Below are 19,456 nucleotides of genomic sequence, written 5' to 3'. Positions count from 1 at the left end.
AGGGCGAGAGCCAGGTTGTGACTTGCCCCCCCGCCCACTAGTCATGGGAAATCAGGCAAGGGCCTTAACCTTTCTCCGACTGTTCTCTTACCTGTAAAATGGGTATAAGACCTATGTCATGGAGTGTATGGGGGATTAATTGAGGTACTGTCTGAAAGTGTTGGGATGGAGATTTGTTGATGTTGTTTTAAGGTTTATTTATTGGGAACGCCTGAGTGGCTCAGTCAAGAGTCTGCCTTCGGCTCAGGTCATGATCCCAAGGTCCTGGGACGAAGCCCTGCATCCAGCAGGGAGCCTGCTTCTCCCTCTGCTGCTCCCCCTGCTTGTGCTCTCTCGCTCTCTCTCTCTCTGTATCAAATAAATAAAATCCTTTTTTTTAAAGGTTTTATTTATTTATTTGTCAGAGAGAGAGCGAGCGTGCGCACAAGCAGGGAGAGCAGCAGAGGGAGAGGGAGAAACAGGCTACCCCACAAGTAGGGAGCCCAACACTGGGCTCCATCCCAGGGCTCCACTACCCCAGCCTAACGCAGGTGCCAACTGAGCCACCTGAACGCCCCTGGGACGGAGGTCTTAATAGCAGGCCCTGATATTATTTCTACTACTAGTGGTGTTACTATGTAATTGTGTTCCTATATAGAAGCTAGATATGTAAAGAAGAAACAAAGCTAAGTGAGTCAAAAGGACACAGCTCCATTCGTCCTCCTCCTGCCCAGGCCCTTGACAAAACTCAGCTGGACGGATGCCCACCAGCCCAGAGGCTGCCACTCACCAGGAGGTTCAGCTGAAGCTCCAGCCAAGTTGGTGCCTGATGGGCTATCCTTCCTGCAGGCAGAGGAAGGGCAGGGGTGCCCAGCAGATGGGACCAGGGAAGGGACTAGGAGATGGGGAGGGAAATGACCATTTGGAGAGGGCAGGGACCTGGCTGCAGAGAACTTGGAAAGCTGGAATAGAGAGGAAACTGCTGGGGTTTTGTGTGGAACCTGAGGGGGGCCGGAAGGAGTCACCCCATCTTGGCCTGCTGCGACTTCCAGGGAGTGGTCTTGCTGGGCCGTTGGGCTGCTTCTGCTCCTGGGACAGGGGACCTCAGCCGGCTCATCCCTACCTATCTCCCTGCCTCGCCGGCCCAGATGGTTCCGCTGTCCCTTCAGGATCCAGAAATGCCACAGAAGGGGAAAGGACCATGTGGCATGAATCTCTGGGACATAGGACCTGCTCTCAGAGCCCAGCTCCTGTCCCCCAAGCTGTTCTTTTTTTTTTTTTTTTTTTTAAAGATTTTACTTATTTATTTGACAGAGATCACAAGTAGGCAGAGAGGCAGGTGGGGGGAAGCAGGCTCCCTGCTGAGCAGAGAGCCCAATGCGGGGCTCAATCCCAGGACCCTGAGATCATGACCGGAGCCGAAGGCAGAGGTTTTAACCCACTGAGCCACCCAGGTACCCCCTGACCTTACTTCTCATCATTTCCCATCATCTGATTCAGTCCTGCTGGCTTTCTGCCCCAGAACCTTTGAACTGGCTGTTTCTCTGTCTGGTTCACTTTCCCTAATTCTTCTCTTCCTTTAGGTCTTTGCTGTTTCCCTGGACAACCTTATCTAAAATAGCATTCCCTTCCCTCCACTGTAGTCCCCTTACTTTGTTTTATTTTCCTTCGTAGCACTTATCATCACTAGATGTTACTAGATTTACTTACTGACTGGCTGACTTTATTGTTACACATTTATTTATAACTTTCACCACCATATCCCAAAACACGCAGGAATCTAAGCTCTAGGGCAGCCCTTTTGTTTTGCTCACTGGTTGATCCCTTGTACCTAGAACCATCCCTGAACATGGGAGACACTAAATTCATATTTACTGAATAAAAATGACTCTTGGTTCACACTCTGGGCCACTCCCTGGATGAAACCTGAAACTGGTCCTTGTACACAGAGGGCAAGAGAGGATGGAAGAAAGAAGCAGACGATTCCAGAGTGGTAGGTGGTGGGTTTAATAAGCAAGCCGACTGACATAGGAGACTCGTCCTGGGCAGCTGCAAGATAAGCGGATCTCTGCACTTGTCCACCAGAATCTTAAAAGCTTATATGGAAGCCTTCCATAGGTTCAGTCACATGCAATGTCCAGATGGTCTCAACAACATTGCTCTCTCAAGGCTCCTGCTGTGGGGATATTCTGACAGAGGAGGGGTCAAGGAACTTATAATTGCCTACATCCAGCTTGAGAGTCAACTGGCAGCCATGTTTTCTTGATGATCTCTTCCAGCAGTGATTCTGCGTGGGAGTGTGCTCCGATGTTTCAAGGTACTCCCTGAGAGTCTGCAGTTTGATTCTTTATTTTGGGTTCTCTTTTTATTTTTTTTAACTTAAAAAAATATTTTATTTATTTATTTGACAGAGATCACAAGTAGGCAGGGAGGCAGGCAGAGAGAGAGGAAGGGAAGCAGGCTCCCTGCCGAGCAGAGAGCCCAACTCAGGGGTTGATCCCAGGACCCCGAGACCATGACCTGAGCTGAAGGCAGGGGCTTTAACCCACTGAGCCACCCAGGCGCCCCTGGGTTCTCTTTTTAAAAATCCAACCTAAGGGGGTGCCTGGGTGGCTCAGTGGGTTAAGCGTCTGCCTTCAACTCAAGTCATGATCCCAGGATTCTGGGATCGAGCCCCCATTAGGCTCCCTGCTCTCGGGGAGCCTGCTTCTCCCTCTCCCTCTGCCTTCTGCTCCCCCTGCTTATGCTTTCTGTCAAATAAATAAATAAAATCTAAAAAAAAAAAAAATCCAATCTAAGGTGTCTCCTGCTAGAAGTCTGGGCTCAGTGCTTTTGTGACTCTTCCAATCCTTGACTCCAGGGGCAGATCCACGCTCTGTGGGGCCAAAGGCTTATACACCTTTGGGACACCTCTTTATTTTATTTACTTTTTAAGATTTTATTTTTTTATTATATTCAGTTAGCCAACATATAGTACCTCATTAGTTGTTTACTTTTGTTTCTTTTTCATTATTAGTTTTTGATGTAGTGTTCAACGATTCATTATTTGCATATAATGCCCAGTGCTCATCACAACACATTAAGATTTTATTTTTAAGTACTCTATACCTGATGTGGGGCTTGAACTTACAACCGTGAGATCAAGTGTTGCATGCTCTACGGACTGAGCCAGCCAGGCACCCCTTGGGACACCTTTTTAAGGTGTCTGGGTGGCTCAGTCGATTAAGCATCTGCCTTCAGCTCAAGTCATGATCCTGGGGTTCTGGGATAGAACCCCATGTCTGGTTCCCTGCTCAGTGGGGACCTTGCTTCTCCCATTCCCTCTGCCCTTCCCCCTTGCTTTTGCTGGCTCTCTGTCTGCCTCTCTCAAATAAATAAATAAAATCTTTTTTTAAAAAATCATTTTTACTTTCTTTTTTTAAAGATTTTATTCACTTATTTGACAGAGAGACAGCAAGAGAGGGAATACAAGTAGGGAGAGTGGGAGAGGGAAAAGCAGGCTTCTTGCTGTGCAGGGAGCTCAATGCTGTGCTGGATCCCAGGACACTGGGATCATGACTCCAGCTGAAGGCATACGCTTAACAACTGAGCCACCCAGGAGCCCTAAATAAATAAAATCTTTAAAAAAAAATACAAAATTAACCCACATAATTATGAAAACAAGCATTGTTTAGTTTGGGAAAATAAATGATAGCACATTACTGGAATCTTGGAAATTGGTTTCCCTCCCTTTTGAGATCTTTGTGGACACTTTATCTGAAATACCTCCTGATGGCATCCTAGCTTCCTCTCCCCGTGCAGACTACAGGTTCCAACCTTTCGGGCCCCATTAGCTTCACAGTAAACCCTTGCCACCAGGTCTCCCTCCCTCCTCCCCTTTTCTCCCGTCTGGAGACCATCCTCTGGCAACCCTACTGAGCTGCCAGGCAGAGCTCTCCTCCTCTCTCTCTCAAACTGTTTCTGGGTGGTGTGGAGAGCTCCGGAGCCACAAGACCTTCCTTATAATGTTCCTGGAACACAGAGGGCTTCAATTTCCCCAGCTGTGAAATGGGGACTCGGACAGAGTAGTCCTTCCACAGGAGGATCCTCAGACTGGGAGGGCGCCAGGAGAGCTGCGGGGACTCTGAGTCCTGACTTCAGTGCCACCCTGTGACTCCCATCTCTGTAATTTATTTTTTTTTAAAGATTTTATTTATTTATTTGAGAGAGAGACAGTGAGAGAGAGCATGAGTGAGGAGAAGGTCAGAGGGAGAAGCAGACTCCCCATGGAGCTGGAAGCCCGATGTGGGACTTGATCCCAGGACCCCGGGATCATGACCTGAGCCGAAGGCAGTCGTCCAACCAACTGAGCCACCCAGGCGTCCCCCATCTCTGTAATTTATTGACAGGAAAGCCAGGTGTTAGTTCTGCCTTTACCGCTGTCTCCTGGGTAACCTGGCCGAAGCCATTCTCTTCTCTTAATGTCTGAAGAGCATCCACAAAACCCTTTCAGGACCGCCTAGCCCTCCACGGTCCAGACCCCCTGCGCCTGGAATCTGGAAATAAGGCATCACCCGCCTACCCAACCCCCGAGTCCGACCCCGCCCCTTCGGCAGGACTCGCCCAACGCCATACAAAGTCTCGCGAGATCCCGAACAGAGCAGACACTTTGGCCTTTCTGCCGTTCCGTAGCTCGGACACGGAGCTGCTGAACTAGTATTTCCGGGTCGCATCCTGGTGAGCCTCCGCGGCGGCGCTCGCGGAACCTAAGCCCAGAGGTCTCAGTAAGTAGGGGACCGACCCGAGCCTGAGCGTTTTCCTCTAGTCCCCTCCTTCGAGTCTCTGAAGACCCGAGTACAACGTGGCAGGAGGGCCCGGGATTTCTGGATCCCCAGACCTATGACTCAGGGGCTCTTGTCCAGCCTAGTTTCCCTGCCCAGGATTTCGATTCAGTTCAGCGACTTCACCGCTGCGTTTGAGAAATGTGGAAAGAGCGTCTTAGCACATAGACCCGAGGCGCCATGTACCAGTCCCCGCGCCTTCCCTCGGCCTCCTCTGGATCAGCACAGAACCCCGTCCCTGCGTCAGGTCCCCTCCCTTGGGTCCAAGGCCCCACTTTTCAGCCTCAGCCACATAACCTCTCGGTCACCCACGCCTCGTCTCCCTGGCTGTCCGCAGGCCTGGGCAGCATGGCCGTATTCCGGTCGGGCCTCCTGGTGCTGACGACGCCCTTGGCCTCCCTGGCCCCTCGCCTGGCCCCCATCCTGACCTCGGCGGCCCGGCTGGTGAATCACACGCTCTATGTACACCTGCAGCCGGGCATGAGTCTGGGGGCCCCAGCTCAGCCCCAATCCAGCCTCGTGCAGGCCACGTTTGAGGTCTTGGATTTCATCACACACCTCTACGCTGGCGCCGACGTCCACAGGCACCTGGACGTCAGAGTCCTGCTGACCAATATCGGAGCCAAGAGCGCCTTTCTCCCTCCCCTGTCCGGTTCAGTCCAGAACCTGGCCCACCCACCGGAAGTGGTGCTGACTGACTTCCAGACCCTGGACGGAAGCCAGTACAACCCAGTCAAGCAACAGCTAGAGCGTTATGCCACCAGCTGCTATAGTTGTTGTCCCCAACTGGCTTCAGTGCTACTATACCCTGATTATGGACCCGGAGAGCTGCCTGTGGAGTCCCTGGATGCCCCCTTACCCTCCACCATCAGGCCAGCCTCCCCCGTGGCCAGGTCTCCAAAGCAGCCAGTGCGTGGCTACCACCGTGGGGCTGTGGGTGGCACATTTGACCGCCTGCACAATGCTCACAAGGTGTTGCTCAGCGTTGCGTGCATCCTGGCCCAGGAGCAGCTTGTGGTGGGAGTAGCAGACAAAGACCTGTTGAAGAGTGAGTGAGATGGACCCTGGAATAGAGCAGGGAAGGCCCTCAGAACTCCTTAACCTTGCCCCCAGTTCATGATTGAGGAACAGGGGGGCCCTCCTTTACTTCCCACCCTTCCCAGATGTCCCAGTGACTGGCGCTCAGTTGGTGCTAAGGAAATTATGTTAAATGAGTAAGTGCAGCTTTCTCAGTGTGTGGTCTAGTCACCATTCAAATCAGAAATCCCCCAAATGTGGAGCCAAGGAGTCTGCACTTTTAAGAAGTTCTCTGGGTGATGAACCCTACAGATGGAGACCCTTGCAATAAATGGATGAGTGGGTTGTAGGTAGTTGTGCCAGAGACACAGTAAGAGGGGACTTGTGGTTGGGTGGGTCTTGGAATTCTCCATCTGACTCTGATGCTGGCACTGCTGGTTCTCTGGGAACAGGCCGGTGCCTGCCATGACTATTGTGCTTGGCGGCTGCCCCCTCTTGGTAGCTCCCCTGACACAGACCACTTCCAGCTTAGCCCCTTCTTCCTGCCACCCACCCCTATCTGGAGATTGGATGCTTAGGGACAGTCTTCCCTAAACTTGCTTATACTTTTCCTCCCCAATAAAAAGATCTCCCTGTTCTTTTGGGCTCCTTCCCCAGGCAAGTTGCTCCCTGAGCTGCTCCAACCCTACGCAGAGCGTGTGGAACATCTGAGTGAGTTCCTGGTGGACATCAAGCCCTCCTTGACTTTTGATATCATCCCCCTGCTGGACCCCTATGGGCCCGCTGGCTCTGACCCCTCCTTGGAGTTCCTGGTGGTCAGCGAGGAGACCTATCGTGGGGGGATGGCCGTCAACCGCTTCCGCCTTGAGAATGTAACCCCTGGGAGAGACTGGCAGAGGGAGTGGATGGGGATGGGGAAGGCCACGTGGGGGACTGGTGGAAGTACAACCCTAGAGGAGGGAAGAGAGGGTTTAGGGTGGTGAGGAAGAGGCAAGAAGAAACCGGTTCCCAGCTTGCCCTTGGATGCAGGCTCTACCTCTGGAATATGTAGGGGAGGATACGGGGGGTGGGGGACAGCTCGATTGTCACTGTCCTCCTGTCCCTCCTTCCCTCTCCTCATCCCTCCTCTTTTACTACAGGACCTGGAGGAGCTTGCCTTATACCAGATCCAGCTGCTGAAGGACCAAAGCCACAAGGAAAATGAAGAAGATAAAGTCAGCTCCTCTAGCTTCCGCCATCGAATGCTGGGAAACCTGCTTCGGCCTCCATATGTATGCCTGCCCTCCCACTCTCTCCCCTCTTGGGTGGGCTGGAAATGCTGGAGAGTAAAGACTGAAGAATTCAGTCCCAAGGATGAGTCTGAAGATCCTAGTAACTGGGGTTCCCTCTCCTCCACCTCCAGAAGAGGCCAGAGCTCCCCACACAACTCTACGTGATTGGGCTGACGGGCATCAGTGGCTCCGGGAAGAGCTCAGTAGCTCAGCGGCTTAAGGGCCTGGGGGCATATGTCATCGACAGTGACCAGCTGGGCCATCGGGCCTATGCCCCAGGTGGTCCTGCCTACCAGCCTGTTGTGGAGGCCTTTGGAACAGGTAATACCTGGGGAGGGCTGCAGGTGGCCCGAAGGGAGGAGTCGGCCTGGCCTCCTTGCCCAGTCCCGTGTCTCTGTTGTTCAGATATTCTCCATAAAGATGGCATTATCAACAGGAAGGTCCTAGGCAGCCGGGTGTTTGGGAACAAGGTAAACATACGCCTCTTCAAGGGTTTCTCAGCTACTACTAGACACAGAGGTTGGGACCCAGTGGACCTCTCTGCTCTGGTCCAGAGTGCCACTTTCCACTCATCTGTTCCCAGTCACCTCCTCCCTCGGGCTGGCTCCGTCACTGAGGGAAGATAAACCGTCTACTTCCTCTGTTCTCCTCCTCAGAAGCAGCTGAAGATACTCACGGATATCATGTGGCCAGTTATCGCAAAGCTGGCGCGAGAGGAGATGGAGCACGCTATGGCTGAGGGTGAGTGGGAGGGATAAGGGGAGCAGTCAAGGGGGACATCAAGCCAGTTCTCCTCCTGGGAGCTTCCCCACCCCAAGGCAGACCCTCCACTTTCCTTGGGACTAGGCCTCACTGGCTCTCTGTTGGTAAGTGGTGGTATGCTGCCACCGGTGACTGGGGTCTCCCCACAGGAAAGCACGTGTGTGTGATCGATGCTGCTATGCTGCTTGAAGCCGGCTGGCAGGACATGGTGCATGAGGTGTGGACCGTTGTCATTCCCGAGACTGAGGTATCCGGACCCCGTCTCCCAGCCTGTCCCCACTGCAGACTGCAGCCTGCTCTGAGCCAGTGGGCTGACCTATGCCTTGTCTGTGTCAAGGCCATACGACGCATTGTGGAGAGGGATGGCCTAAGTGAGGCTGCAGCTCAAAGCCGGTTGCAGAGCCAGATGAGTGGGCAGCAGCTCGTGGACCAGAGCCACGTGGTGCTGAGCACCTTATGGGAACCGCATGTCACCCAACGCCAGGTTGGTGCTGAGGGAAGGGCTGGGTTGTGGGGAAATGGTCTCCGCTGGGTGCCTGCCTGACCCTGTCCTCTCTTCCTCCAAACTTTCTGGCCTGCTCAAAGGTGGAGAAAGCCTGGGCCCTCCTGCAGAAGCGCATCCCCCAGACGCTGTGAGGCCCGTGGCTGACATTGAGTTCTCTGTGGGGCCAGAGTGGCCCTTGGAGCTGCCCAGAGATTCAGTGGTGAGGAGGAATGGGGGCCTCCGTGCTCATCCTGGTTGGGCCTAGAGGGCTCTGAGCCAAACTGGGGAGCGCAGGGCCCGGCCTGGTGGACATGCGGAGCCTTATGCAGCTTGCTGGCTGGCCTTTGGCCATCACTGAGGTTGTGGCACTTGGGGAAGCAGGCCTCTCTGGCATTCTGTGCCTACTCTTGCCCACAGCGCGTGATATCTACAGCCGACTGTGGCCAGGGCAAACACTGAAACTTGTAACAGAATTAAAGATGAATGTTGCCGGATGCTGCCTGTATGGTGTCTGCTTCCTGCCCCGATGCCTCTGGGTATCTTGGGGAGCCTTGAGCTGGAACCTGGGAGTGCAGTGGTTAAGAGCTTGGCTTTTGAAGCTAGCCAGGCAGAGGTCAGCCTTGGTTCTATCACTGATAGCTTTCTGCTTTGCAAGAAGCTACAGACTTTCGAGGTTCCTCGGTTTCCCTGTCTGTAAAGTAGCATAACTTGGCTAACAGACTCTCTGACAGTGTTTCTTCCACTGGTCTCCTGCCAGATGCCTGGCTGGTTTTTGAAAACGGGACTTTAAGAACCCCGGCGGGGTGTCTGCCCTCACGGGACTGGAGCTGGCAGCCAGGCAGGGTCAGCCCAGGTGGCCAAGTCTGCACCTTCCGGGCCGCCTGCAGGGCGGGGCTGGGATACGCGCCCCGAGAGCAGCCTGGGCTCGCACAGCGCATGCACACGACTGTCGGCGACACTGGACGAGCCTTTTGAAGGGACCCCATTTTACAGAACGATTCACGTCGCGGCAACAGGAACGCTACCGGCTTCCGCTCCGACGCTAGCGGCTCTGGTCCACTGTTTCGGTGTTTCTGGGCTGCGCATGCGCTCGCCCCGCCCTCCGCCTCCAGTTCTTGGGTTGGTGGGTTTGGGTCACGTGGATGCGCCTCGCCTCTTCCTCGCGGCAGGGGGCCCGCCCGCGGGCTGGTTTCCGGTCTGGTGGGTCGGAGATGACAGAGCCGGGCGCCTCTCCGGACGACCCCTGGGTCAAGGCAAGCCCCGCGGGCGCGCACGCCGGCGAGGGGAGGGCGGGTCGGGCTCGTGCACGTGGGGGGGCCGGAAAACGAGGGGATTCCTTGCAGTCCCTAAAGGTCCCCCCGCCCTCCGGGCCCCGGGGCTGCAGAGAAGACAGCTCTCACCCCGCGCGTGCCAAGGTGGGGAGACAAGTGACGCGTGTGTACACAAGTGTGTGGGGGAGCAGGGTTTGGGGGCTGGGGAGGTGCTGGAGCGTGGGTAGGGGCAGACGGGGTCCTGCGGAGGGGAGGCGCTCCCATGGCCTATCCGCTCTTGGCTCCCGGGGCAGTCCTGCAGTCGCCTGCGCACCCCAGGGGGAAGAGAGAGTGTGTGTATGTGCGCGCACGCGTGCATCCTGAAATTGCCTGCGTACCTTGGGGGGTGGGTGTGGGTAGGACGTGTGTGTGTGTGTGTGTGTGCGTGTGCGTGTGCGCGTGCGCGCGCGCGCGCGTAGTGAAAGAAGGTGGGGACCCTGGGCCGAGGTCTGATGAGCTTCCTTTGCTTGGTGCTGCAGGTGGAATACGCCTACAGCGACAACAGTCTGGACCCCGGTGAGTGCCTCCCCACTGTCCCCAGCTCCCTCATGACCCTCCCGCTGCAGCCCTATAGATTCCCGTGGTCTCGACAGCCACACCTGAGCACAGTCCACTGTCCCTGAGCCGAGTTCCTGCCCTGAGACAGGGAGGAGCTGCAGGACCGGGGCAGGAAGCATAAGGGTACAGCTGGTTTCCTCTGCTCTGAAGCAGGGAAGTGACAGCAGTGACAGCTGGCCGCTCTCTCACCCTCATTGTGCCCATATGCCATTTTGTGATCCAGTGGTACCATTACAGGCCCATGGAGCAGTATGGAAATCAGGGACAGGAGCATTGCGGCATGGCACAAACAGGAAATGGGTGCCCCAGTATGAGTGGCTTTTGGGTTGAAAGGGAGAGGTCAGATTTAAGGATCAGGAAGCCACTGTACCCACAGGTTTCTCAGGGTCTAATATAGTGTTCCCCTCCCTTACCCCTTAGTGATTGGGACCTCTCTTTTCCAGGGCTTTTTGTAGAAAGTACCCGAAAGGGGAGTGTAGTGTCCAGAGCTAATAGCATCGGTTCCACCAGTGCCTCTTCCGTCCCCAATACAGGTAGGCAGCAACATGCCCCGACCTGGGGGGACTCAGTTACACCATCATTTTAGTGTATTTCCCAGACAGGAAGCTCCAGTCACCCACATGGGGGTGCTGGAGAACTAGTGATAGACACAGGCTCTCACTGTCTCTCACCTCATCTAGGACCTTAGGTTGTTCTGTCCATTGCTGTCTCTAGGCACCAGTTTTTTCTTTCCCGCTGGGGCACGGTGGGTGAGCTGGGCCCCACTGGGCCTCAAAATGACCTCTTCCCGCCCCCAACTTTGAGCGTAGATGACGAGGACAGCGATTACCACCAGGAGTCCTATAAGGAGTCCTACAAGGACCGGCGGCGGCGAGCACACACGCAGGCCGAGCAGAAGAGGAGAGACGCCATCAAGGTGACTGGGGGGCCCGCAGCTCAGCCAGCGCAGGAAGGCCCATTACATTTGATTCGCTCTGCCCCGACCTCATCAGACAGCACCAGGCATCCTTGTGGGCAGCTAATCTCGTCTCTGGATGAGAACACCCTCCTTCCACCACCCCCACCTGTTTGAGTTTCAAGCATGGAACTCAGTTCTTGAAGAGAAAGCTTGGTGTGAGTTTGCCTTAATCCGCAGAGTTAAAGGAAGCCTTGTTTCCCCTGATGTCTCCATAGAGAGGCTATGATGACCTTCAGACAATCGTCCCCACTTGCCAGCAGCAGGACTTCTCCATTGGTTCCCAAAAGCTCAGCAAAGCCATCGTTCTACAGAAGAGTATGACCAGGGAGAACCCTGGGAGTGGTTGGGGCCAGCAGGGCAGTGAAGAGGCCAGAGCCTTCTACCCACTCTCGGCCTGGCCCTGGTGGGGTGGTGGTTATGGGGCAGGTGGGGAGTGGGATGGCGGGGCGGGGGGAGACAAAGTCAGCCTTGTCCTTCTGGTTGAGACTTCCTCTGTGCCCACCCCCACCCATCCCAGCCATTGACTACATCCAGTTTTTGCACAAGGAGAAGAAAAAGCAGGAGGAGGAAGTGTCCATGCTACGCAAGGATGTCACAGCCCTGAAGATCATGAAAGTGTAAGGGCGACACTGAGCTGGGTGAACCAGGGCTTCTGAGGGGACTCGGGCAGACCTCAGTTCATACCTTCTTCTCATTTAAAGGCCACATCAGATACTACAGGCCAGATAATCCTCTCACTCCCTTAGGTGGCCGCTTGGAGGCTGGTCTCTGTACCCCCGTGTCCCTAACGCACAGCACGTTCTCGAAGTGCCTGTGGGCTTCATGAAGGGAAGGGTGGGGAGGGGGGGGGGCACCATTTCTGTCCCGGAGCAGTGTCTGGCTGATGTGGACTACCTTGCAGCAGCTCTCCAGGAGCCACTTCCTGGGGGAGAACCTCGGGCACCTGAGCCCTGTTCACTCCTCGATTTCAGGAACTACGAGCAGATTGTGAAGGCACACCAGGACAACCCCCATGAGGGGGAAGACCAGGTCTCTGACCAGGTCAAGTTCAATGTGTTTCAAGGCATCATGGACTCCCTGTTCCAGTCCTTCAATGCCTCCATCTCCGTGGCCAGCTTCCAGGAGCTGTCAGCCTGTGTCTTCAGCTGGATTGAGGAGCACTGTAAGCCTCAGGTACGGGGTAGCCGTGATCGTGGGGTGGTGGGGGAGAACACTCCTCCTGGCAAAGTGGCCCAAGTCCGAAATTGTCCAGAGGAGGAGGCAGCAGCAGCTTTCAGGTTTCTTGGGGGGTGTCTCCCTCCTCTGCTTCTTAGCCCAGATTTTCCTATAAGGTTTCATTCGGCAGGACTGATTGAGCACTTAAATCCCATGGGCCTAACCCTGGCCCTTCTCAGCCCAGTGTGGCTGCCTAGTGTGTTGCCCTCACTGCGGCAGCAGATTCACTAGGCCCATCTGGAAGATTGCTGGCCGCCACCCCCAGGCCCGCGGGAGTAGTCTGCCCCGGGGCTTGTGTTCTTTGTAATGGGGCAGCATGTGAATGCTGTTGCCGGACTCTTGTGCTCCTGAGGCCTGGTTGCCTTTTCTGAGGCTGGACTTGCATCCGGAGAGTCCCACTTTTTTGTTTCCTGACATTTTCTGGGAACACTTGAAGCATAGTATGTCCCGAACGCTCCCAAGCCCACACCTAAATGCTACCGTTTCCATTTCTTGCATTTGCTTTTCCACATAGCCAGCCATGCTTCCATCCCTTTCCCTGTGCTCTCGCAGGGACATTTCAGAGTAAACTGCAGATAGCAGTGCGGCCCAGGGGCTTTTTCTGTTGCATTCTAAAGAGCGGTCTTGTGTCGGCACGGGTCGCCCAGCCGGCGCTCTGTCCTTGCCTGAGCACCACCCATGTCTCCCTCTGCTGCCCCCACCAGACCCTCCGGGAGATCGTGATTGGTGTCCTGCACCAGCTGAAGAACCAGCTGTACTGACCGGCGCCCCGAACCCACAGAAGAGCCAGCGAGAGGCCCGAGTCTCCTGCTTGGCCAAAGAGCCGCTGGCCTTCTGAGATCAGACTCGATGCTCCACACAGGTCTGCTGGCTCCCGGCATTTGGTTCCCCGACACCCCTCATCCTCAGTGGGGCTGGGGTGTTTGTTTTGTGAAAGCTTTAATTTATTATAATGACCACAAAACTCGAGCCTCTGGTCTTTCCCCCCTTCCTGTAAAAATCCTCAGGGTGGGGGTCTGCTCTGGGCATCCCCAAGAGCTCCCGTCCTCTCCCCTTCTAAGCCTCAGACTTTTGCTCCAGATCTACACATATCTGGGAGCTACTGTTTGCATTTGGTTTGGTCTCTTGGGCCAGATTTGGGCAACACCTGGCCCAAGTTTGGCCATTTTGGCAGAGTTGGACAGAAAGAAAGGAACATGAGGAAATACTCTCACAGCCATGAAGTGTGACAGGCTGCCTAGTACCTGGGCTAGGGCTCCCTGGTGGGCCCCAGGTGGGCCCCAGGCTCTGCTGGCCAGCTCTGGGCAGGGCTGCCAGGATCCTGCCCTCACCTGCTACTCCATCGCCTCTCTTATCCTGCTCTGGGTGCTAGAGGGAAGCGGCCTTCCTGTGTGCTCCTGCTCCCTCTGTGCCCACAGGCAGGAGCACAGCACAGAGAAGTCAAGTGTGACACACAGCACTACGTAGTAATAGTTTTTTTTTGTTTTTTTTTTTTAATTTTCTAAATAAACACCAACAGTGCAATTTTGCTAAACTTACAATTTTGGAAAACAAACTGGGCCTCAGAACCACTCCCACCCTTCCTGTCAAGTGTGTCTGGGTCTCTGTCCCCGTGCTGCCTGCATCTCTCCCAGGACTTGGGGTCAGGGTGAAGGGGTAGAGAAGGTATTTAAAGGCCTCCTGGGGTACAGAGCTCCAAGAAGTCCTGGGTAAGGCCTTGGGCTCCTTGAATGCCAGAGTTTCCTGTCTCTACTCTGTAGCCTTCTGCAGGGTTGACATCTGGGAGGTTTGGTTATCCAGAGGAAATTTAAGTATTTTTATATCAAATTATATTACAATAAATACTACCAAATGCTTTCTTTTAGCGTTGTTTCCAGTTGGAGCGTTCAGTTCAAGCAACTGGAATGTAGCCAGGAAAACGAACCTGAGCCTGACCATGGGCTGTGGGCTCGCTCACTCCCCACGCCCCATACTCTGGCTCCTGCCCCTCTCCCAGCTGCTCTGCCCAAAGACAGCAGCAGGAACAAACACAGAAGCCAACCTGGAGGAGCCAACCAGTGCCGGACTTCTCTTTCCATCCCCCCCCGGATCCTGCCGGGGGACCCCTCAAGGGTCTGGGAGCTTCACGTTGTGATCCTCATCTGTCTCTATCCCGACTTCCTCCTGGGGCAGGGAGACAAGTGAGTGAGCGCTCCTTGGACCCAGCACCCAGGGGGTCGGGGACAGGAGAGAGAACCACTTACAAAGAACTGCTTCTTGCTCTTGGGGTATCCTTCCAGAATTGCATCAGACAGCTCTGTTGCCTGACAGGAAACAAAACCACCCCTTTTCAGGTGGGCAGCACCGCCTGGAGGGGCCGCGCTGTCGGGTCCGGGTTCCCCTGCCGTTTCTCGGGCCTGCCCGGAGCACGCGCACTCACCATCCTCTTCCGCTTCCTCCACTCCTTGCAGTACTTCTGCCTCTCTCTGTACACCTGGGCAGGGAAACAGCTGCCTCTAACCCCTCAGCCCCACCGAGGCTGCGAGAGGCCTCGCCCCGCCCACAACTGCCCGCGCTCCCGGCTCACCTGTTCTTTCTCTTCTGGAGTCACGTGGTTGGTGGCTGCTTTAATATTCTTCAGTCTCTCTCTGTAGCCAGCACACTCCTTCTTCAACTCCTGGATCTCTTTCTGCATCTCCGGTGTGGTCAGGGCACTAGTTAACTCCTTCAGCTCTGAAACCACAGCTCTCCGGGGTCACTCCCTACCCCGAAGCTGGGGCTTGGTCTTTCCCAGCGGGTGCTCCCTGAGGCAGTGACTGGACCCCTACCTTGCTCTCGGTTCTACACACAGGGTCCAGAATGAGTTCCACATTCTGGAAATGCTCAGCAGAGATGAAGGCTTACAGAATTACCGGTTTATTCCTGTTTTCTCTCCTCCTCCATCTACCAGCAGTGGTAAAGTGAGTTGCACAGACTGGTCTTGTAGCCAGTCAGAGCAGCCGGCACTGAGGGAGTGTGGGCCCAGGGCACTGAGGGTGTTAGGAAAAGCAAACGCATGTCCTGCCCACTCAATTCAAAGGCCATTAGCCGTTCTCTCTTTTGATACGATGCTTGTGGCAGCCCAGCAGAGAGAGTCACTGCCGTGGGACAACACTGCAACCAGCAAACCGTTCACTCCATAATCCCTGACCTCTAGACCGACCCTGACCCTAGGGGCACCCTTGGGGGCTGCCCAGTCCTACCAGCCTCCATGTGGCGGCAGCTCTGCTGTAAGCTCTGCACCTTAGCAGTGAGGGCCACGATTTTGGCATCCAGGCCTTGGAGGTCAGCGTCACTCACCATGGCAAACTGGTCCTGCCAGAGGTGAGGAAAAACAAGGGGGCTGATGTGAGGCACGGGAGGGGAACCTCATCTGGGGTGGGGGCAGCATCACATACATGCAAGACTGTGGGGCTCCCTGTGAGAAACCACTCAGTTTAGTACTGGTCCCAGCTTATAACAAGGTATGATCGATAAGTGAAACCTCGCGCCTGTCCTCAAGGGGCGTCAAGGCTGGCAGGATACTAACACGGCGGAGATCTCAGTTAGTGCTAAGACCACTCACTGGGCTAAAGGAGTAGAGGAACATTCTCCCCAAGGTAGCGATACCTGAATTACACATTCCCACAACAGGAAGAACAGGGACGGGGACAGAGGTGGGGACAGTACTGAAGGGACAAGCCTGAGCAGCCCGCCCCGAGGGACCAGCTGCTCCCGAGGATGGGCCACGTGGGGATCTTGTCGGCGACATGGCGAGCACATTAGGGAGAAGAGGAATGCCAGCCTGCGCGCCAGATCCTGCCACACCCGGAGTTCTGAAAACACACACCGACTGAAACACAGCCATGCCTGTGCCTTCACACAGTCTCGGGCGGCTTTTGCTCTCCAGTGGCAGTCTCGAGGGCTTGTGACAGCTGTGTACCTGGGACAAGAGACCATCTGGCCCACAAAACCCTAAAATATTAAGGGTCTGGCTCTTTACAGAAGAAAATCCGCAAAACTCTCCCTTAAGGAATCTAGAGTTGTCACATAATTAAACCGATTTAGGAAAATTAGCCTTGGTGGTGGTTCGGTTCAGTGAAACTAGTATTCGGTGTCTACTAGATATTAGCTTCTGGGGTGGGGGGTGCTGAGCAAAGGAATACGGGTGAGAAGTGGGGCCTGCCTTGGAAGACTGCGGTCCAGCGAGGAGACACGTAAGACAAGCGTGTCCCTCAAAGAAGCGAGCGCCTGCAGAAGAGGCGATCAGAGAATTCAGGGAAGGTCTCTGGAGGTGATCCCTGAGGGGAATCCTACAGGATAAGTAAGGGTTAGCTGAGCAAAGAGGCAGAAGAGGAAGAAGGGTTTTTAAAACTCCAGGCAGAAGGACAGAGGAGTAAAACTCATCTACATGTTCTAGTCCTGGTGAGTGGACCGAGAAGGGACAGTGAGGCACGGGGGCCGGGTCTCCCTAGTTCCTTTTCCCTACTCTAGGGAGCATGAGTTTGAAGTTGGGCAACGGCACTCGCTGTGCACCCACGCAGACCACTCTGGCTGCCGTGCTGAAGACATCTGAGGCCCGCAGATGCTAGGAGGGTATCAGGAGATGCAGATGGAAAGGACAGGCCAAGTCAGGAAGGGGTAAAACCAACAGGGCACTGGGGGAGAGAGATGAGGGGCTCCCCAGTCTCTAGGTTGGGTGAAGCATGAGTCCACTGAGGGAGAAGCAGGGAGAGGTGCCCATTTGGAGGGATGAGGCAATCTACCTTAGCAGGAGTAATACTGACTCAGAAAGGTCTAGAAGGCATCCAAGTGGTGGGCTGGCCCAGAGATACAAAATTGGCATTACCTGTGTTGGGAGTGAGGGGTGGGGGCAGAAGGCGAACCGTGTGGCAGATGGTGGCGCTAATCTAGATGACTGGGAAAAAGAAACTTCCAAGAGGGAACGGATCTCCGCAGCAGCAATTCAGGATCTTCTGTCATCTATCCTGTCCCAAATCTGGAAGTCTCACTAAGTCTGGGTCACAGCAAGGGGAGTACCCACTCTGATTTAAAGGGTGCCTGGGGCCCTTGTCATGACCTAGGACAAGTGAGTTTCATGGGGTGCCCCAAATTCCCCAGAAGAGAGTTCATTCTAGAGACTGGCTGACCTAGTGTCGGGGTGTCACATGGGCGATAATCTGCACAGGTTCCCTCACCTGGTCCGCAAAATAGATCTTCTGCTTGCCGTACATCTTCTCTTTGATTTTGCCTTGCTGGGCCAGCTGCTCCAGCGCCTTCACCACCGCCTGGCGGGGGAGGGCGGCGGGCAGTCAGAGCAATGACTTCGGGGCCCACGCAGCGGGAATTTCAGCCCGACAAGCCTTAGGAAGCCCGCGGCTGGAATGGCAACCCCGAGAGGGCAGCACCCCGGACTGATTCGAGGGGCCCCAAGGGGAGGAGTCCCAGGAGAGGGTCCTCACCGTCTTGCCCAGTCCGTGTTCCCGCTGCAGGTTCCCGAACACGTCCTGGGCGCTGTAGGGTCTGTTCTGCTCCTGCAGGTACCTCAGGAGGATCCCAGGGGCTACGAAGACACGCGGCAGGGGTGGGGGTCACCCAACCAACGCCTCTCCCGTCCCCCCCGCCCGGGTCTCCCCCGCGCCCACCGCCCCGCTTACCTCCGGCCGCGGCCTCCGCTCGGCCTTTACTCATGGCCTTTCCCGCCGCCAACTCGGAAAGCCGGACGTTGTTGTTGCTCGAGGCAACGGCTGCTTCCGGGGCGGGCCGCAAGCGGTGATTGGCGGAAGCGGACGTCTTCGCGAGGCATGGAACGACCTTCCCGGGCGCCGTAGTTCAGTCCGACCCGTGTCGGGCGTCGGCCCCCAGGGTCGCAGCGGCGGGGGCGGGACGCTGGCTCCGGCCCGCTCCTCCCCGCGCCCTCCGGCTCTGGGCGCAGGTCGGGCCAACCACTGCTTGGGGTCTGGAAACCCACTTCCAGGGGCGGCTGAGCTCTCGTGACCGTGAGCTGGGACGGTGTTCCAAGGGGGAGAGAACTTAGGCTCAGCTCCCGCCGGGCTAGCGACCTGCTCAAGGTCACAGGGTCAGTTACCCACAGGGACGTGTCCTGTCCCACGGCCCGGTGTTCTTTTCGACCGCCAGTCTCATTTGTAAAAACAGGAACAAGAGGTACTAGCAGGAGGGCGGTTGGGAAGACAGAGTGCCTGAGAGCCCTGGGAGCACAGCGCTGCCCACATTTGCCGGTTCCCGAGCCTCGCGCACAGGGGGCGCTCCACACGCGCTGAGGTTTGGACGCCGAGGGAAGGCAGGGTTGGGAGGGGGCTATACTGTTAAGCCGCAAAGCTTGTAGAAAAGTTTCCTGTTGGCGGAGTGGATCATATGGCAACACCTGGCAGGTGTTTTCCACTCCTGCCCACAGTGGCCAGTGGGACAAAGCCTGAAATAAGTGTTTCTAGTTTCTGAGGTCAGCCGAAGGCCAAAGAGCAGCTGTCCCTGCAGCTCACTCCAGAGGAGGAGCATGGTGCTACTTTTTAAAACGTGTTACCTAAATAAATAAAATCTTAAAGAATGGGGGCTCCTGGGTGGCTCAGTGGGTTAAAAGCCTCTGCCTTCGGCTCAGGTCATAATCCCAGGGTCCTGGGTTCTAGCCCCACATAGAGCTCTCTGCTCTGCAGGGAGCCTGCTTCCTCCTCTCTCTGCCTGCCTCTCTGCCTACTTGTGATCTGTCAAATAAATAAAATCTTAAAAAATTAAAAAAAAAAAAAGTAAAACCTGTTACCTAAAGTCTCATTAGCCTTTGAAGCACCTACTTGTCTTCACACGGCTAGGGAACAATATTAAGAATTAAAAATGGGGATGCCTAGGTGGCTCGGTTGGCTGGGTTTCTGCCTTCAGCTCAGGTCCTCAGGTCCAGCTCCTTGTTCAGCAGGGAGCCTGCTTCTCTCCCTCTTGTTTGCCACTCCCTGCTTGTGCGCTCTCTCCCCCTCTCTGACAAATACATAAATACAATCTTTAAAAAAACAAAAATGATGGGAGTGCAAGCTAGATGCTAGCCGAGAGTGCCAGTTGTGCTGCCTGGGCTCTCCTAG

The 19,456-nt window shown here is 55.3% G+C and overlaps 3 protein-coding genes and 1 long non-coding RNA gene across 6 annotated transcripts; 2 read left to right on the top strand and 2 right to left on the bottom strand.

Moving 5' to 3' along the window:
* Positions 1-3,874: 3,874 nt before the first annotated feature.
* LOC125087290 (uncharacterized) lies at positions 3,875-4,749 on the bottom strand. The gene is made up of 2 exons (XR_007123400.1): positions 4,594-4,749; positions 3,875-4,141 (listed from the first exon to the last, which is right to left on the bottom strand). It is a non-coding gene; the product is annotated as an uncharacterized LOC125087290 (long non-coding RNA).
* Positions 4,750-4,947: 198 nt separating this feature from the next.
* COASY (Coenzyme A synthase) lies at positions 4,948-8,827 on the top strand. The gene is made up of 9 exons (XM_047707462.1): positions 4,948-5,847; positions 6,474-6,688; positions 6,956-7,087; positions 7,219-7,408; positions 7,493-7,557; positions 7,744-7,828; positions 7,999-8,096; positions 8,187-8,333; positions 8,435-8,827. Exons 1-9 carry the CDS (start codon positions 4,980-4,982, stop codon positions 8,483-8,485), a joined length of 1,851 nt encoding a protein of 616 aa, XP_047563418.1. The 5' UTR covers positions 4,948-4,979; the 3' UTR covers positions 8,486-8,827.
* A 533-nt stretch (positions 8,828-9,360) lies between these two features.
* On the top strand, positions 9,361-14,537 carry MLX (MAX dimerization protein MLX). 3 transcript variants are annotated; one of them, XM_047707463.1, is made up of 8 exons: positions 9,361-9,748; positions 10,123-10,159; positions 10,645-10,734; positions 11,011-11,117; positions 11,375-11,474; positions 11,677-11,776; positions 12,131-12,332; positions 13,079-14,537. In XM_047707463.1, the coding sequence occupies exons 1-8, from the start codon at positions 9,476-9,478 to the stop codon at positions 13,133-13,135; spliced, it is 966 nt and encodes a 321-aa protein (XP_047563419.1). In that variant the 5' UTR covers positions 9,361-9,475; the 3' UTR covers positions 13,136-14,537. The 3 variants fall into 3 exon arrangements, with proteins under 3 accessions (XP_047563419.1, XP_047563420.1, XP_047563421.1); XM_047707464.1 differs by having other exon boundaries at positions 9,439-9,586; XM_047707465.1 differs by lacking the exon at positions 10,645-10,734 and having other exon boundaries at positions 9,439-9,586.
* PSMC3IP (PSMC3 interacting protein) lies at positions 13,845-18,884 on the bottom strand. Its single transcript, XM_047707467.1, has 8 exons — positions 18,029-18,884; positions 17,834-17,934; positions 17,570-17,659; positions 15,596-15,707; positions 14,941-15,086; positions 14,794-14,847; positions 14,618-14,677; positions 13,845-14,537 (listed from the first exon to the last, which is right to left on the bottom strand). Exons 1-8 carry the CDS (start codon positions 18,060-18,062, stop codon positions 14,481-14,483), a joined length of 654 nt encoding a protein of 217 aa, XP_047563423.1. The 5' UTR covers positions 18,063-18,884; the 3' UTR covers positions 13,845-14,480.
* Positions 18,885-19,456: the final 572 nt, after the last annotated feature.

This window comes from Lutra lutra, chromosome 16 (assembly GCF_902655055.1).
Source record: "Lutra lutra chromosome 16, mLutLut1.2, whole genome shotgun sequence".
Lineage (NCBI taxonomy): Eukaryota > Metazoa > Chordata > Mammalia > Carnivora > Mustelidae > Lutra > Lutra lutra.
Note: the sequence above shows the minus strand (reverse complement) of the source record. Positions and strands in the feature narration are given on the sequence as shown.

Excerpts from the sequence above, each read along its gene's own strand:
- PSMC3IP (XM_047707467.1), bottom strand. The coding sequence starts at position 18,062 with ATGAGTAAAGGCCGAGCGGAGGCCGCGGCCGGAG. Across the intron at positions 15,708-17,569 it reads AGATCTATTTTGCGGACCAG|GACCAGTTTGCCATGGTGAG; the intron begins GTGAGGGAACCT and ends CACCTCTGGCAG. Across the intron at positions 14,678-14,793 it reads GGAGGAAGCGGAAGAGGATG|GCAACAGAGCTGTCTGATGC; the intron begins GTGAGTGCGCGT and ends GTTTCCTGTCAG.
- MLX (XM_047707463.1), top strand. The coding sequence starts at position 9,476 with ATGCGCCTCGCCTCTTCCTCGCGGCAGGGGGCCCGCCCGCGGGCTGGT. Across the intron at positions 11,118-11,374 it reads AGAGGAGAGACGCCATCAAG|AGAGGCTATGATGACCTTCA; the intron begins GTGACTGGGGGG and ends ATGTCTCCATAG. Across the intron at positions 12,333-13,078 it reads AGGAGCACTGTAAGCCTCAG|ACCCTCCGGGAGATCGTGAT; the intron begins GTACGGGGTAGC and ends TGCCCCCACCAG.
- COASY (XM_047707462.1), top strand. The coding sequence starts at position 4,980 with ATGTACCAGTCCCCGCGCCTTCCCTCGGCCTCCTCTGGATCAGCACAG. Across the intron at positions 7,558-7,743 it reads GCCGGGTGTTTGGGAACAAG|AAGCAGCTGAAGATACTCAC; the intron begins GTAAACATACGC and ends TCTCCTCCTCAG. Across the intron at positions 8,097-8,186 it reads TTGTCATTCCCGAGACTGAG|GCCATACGACGCATTGTGGA; the intron begins GTATCCGGACCC and ends GTCTGTGTCAAG.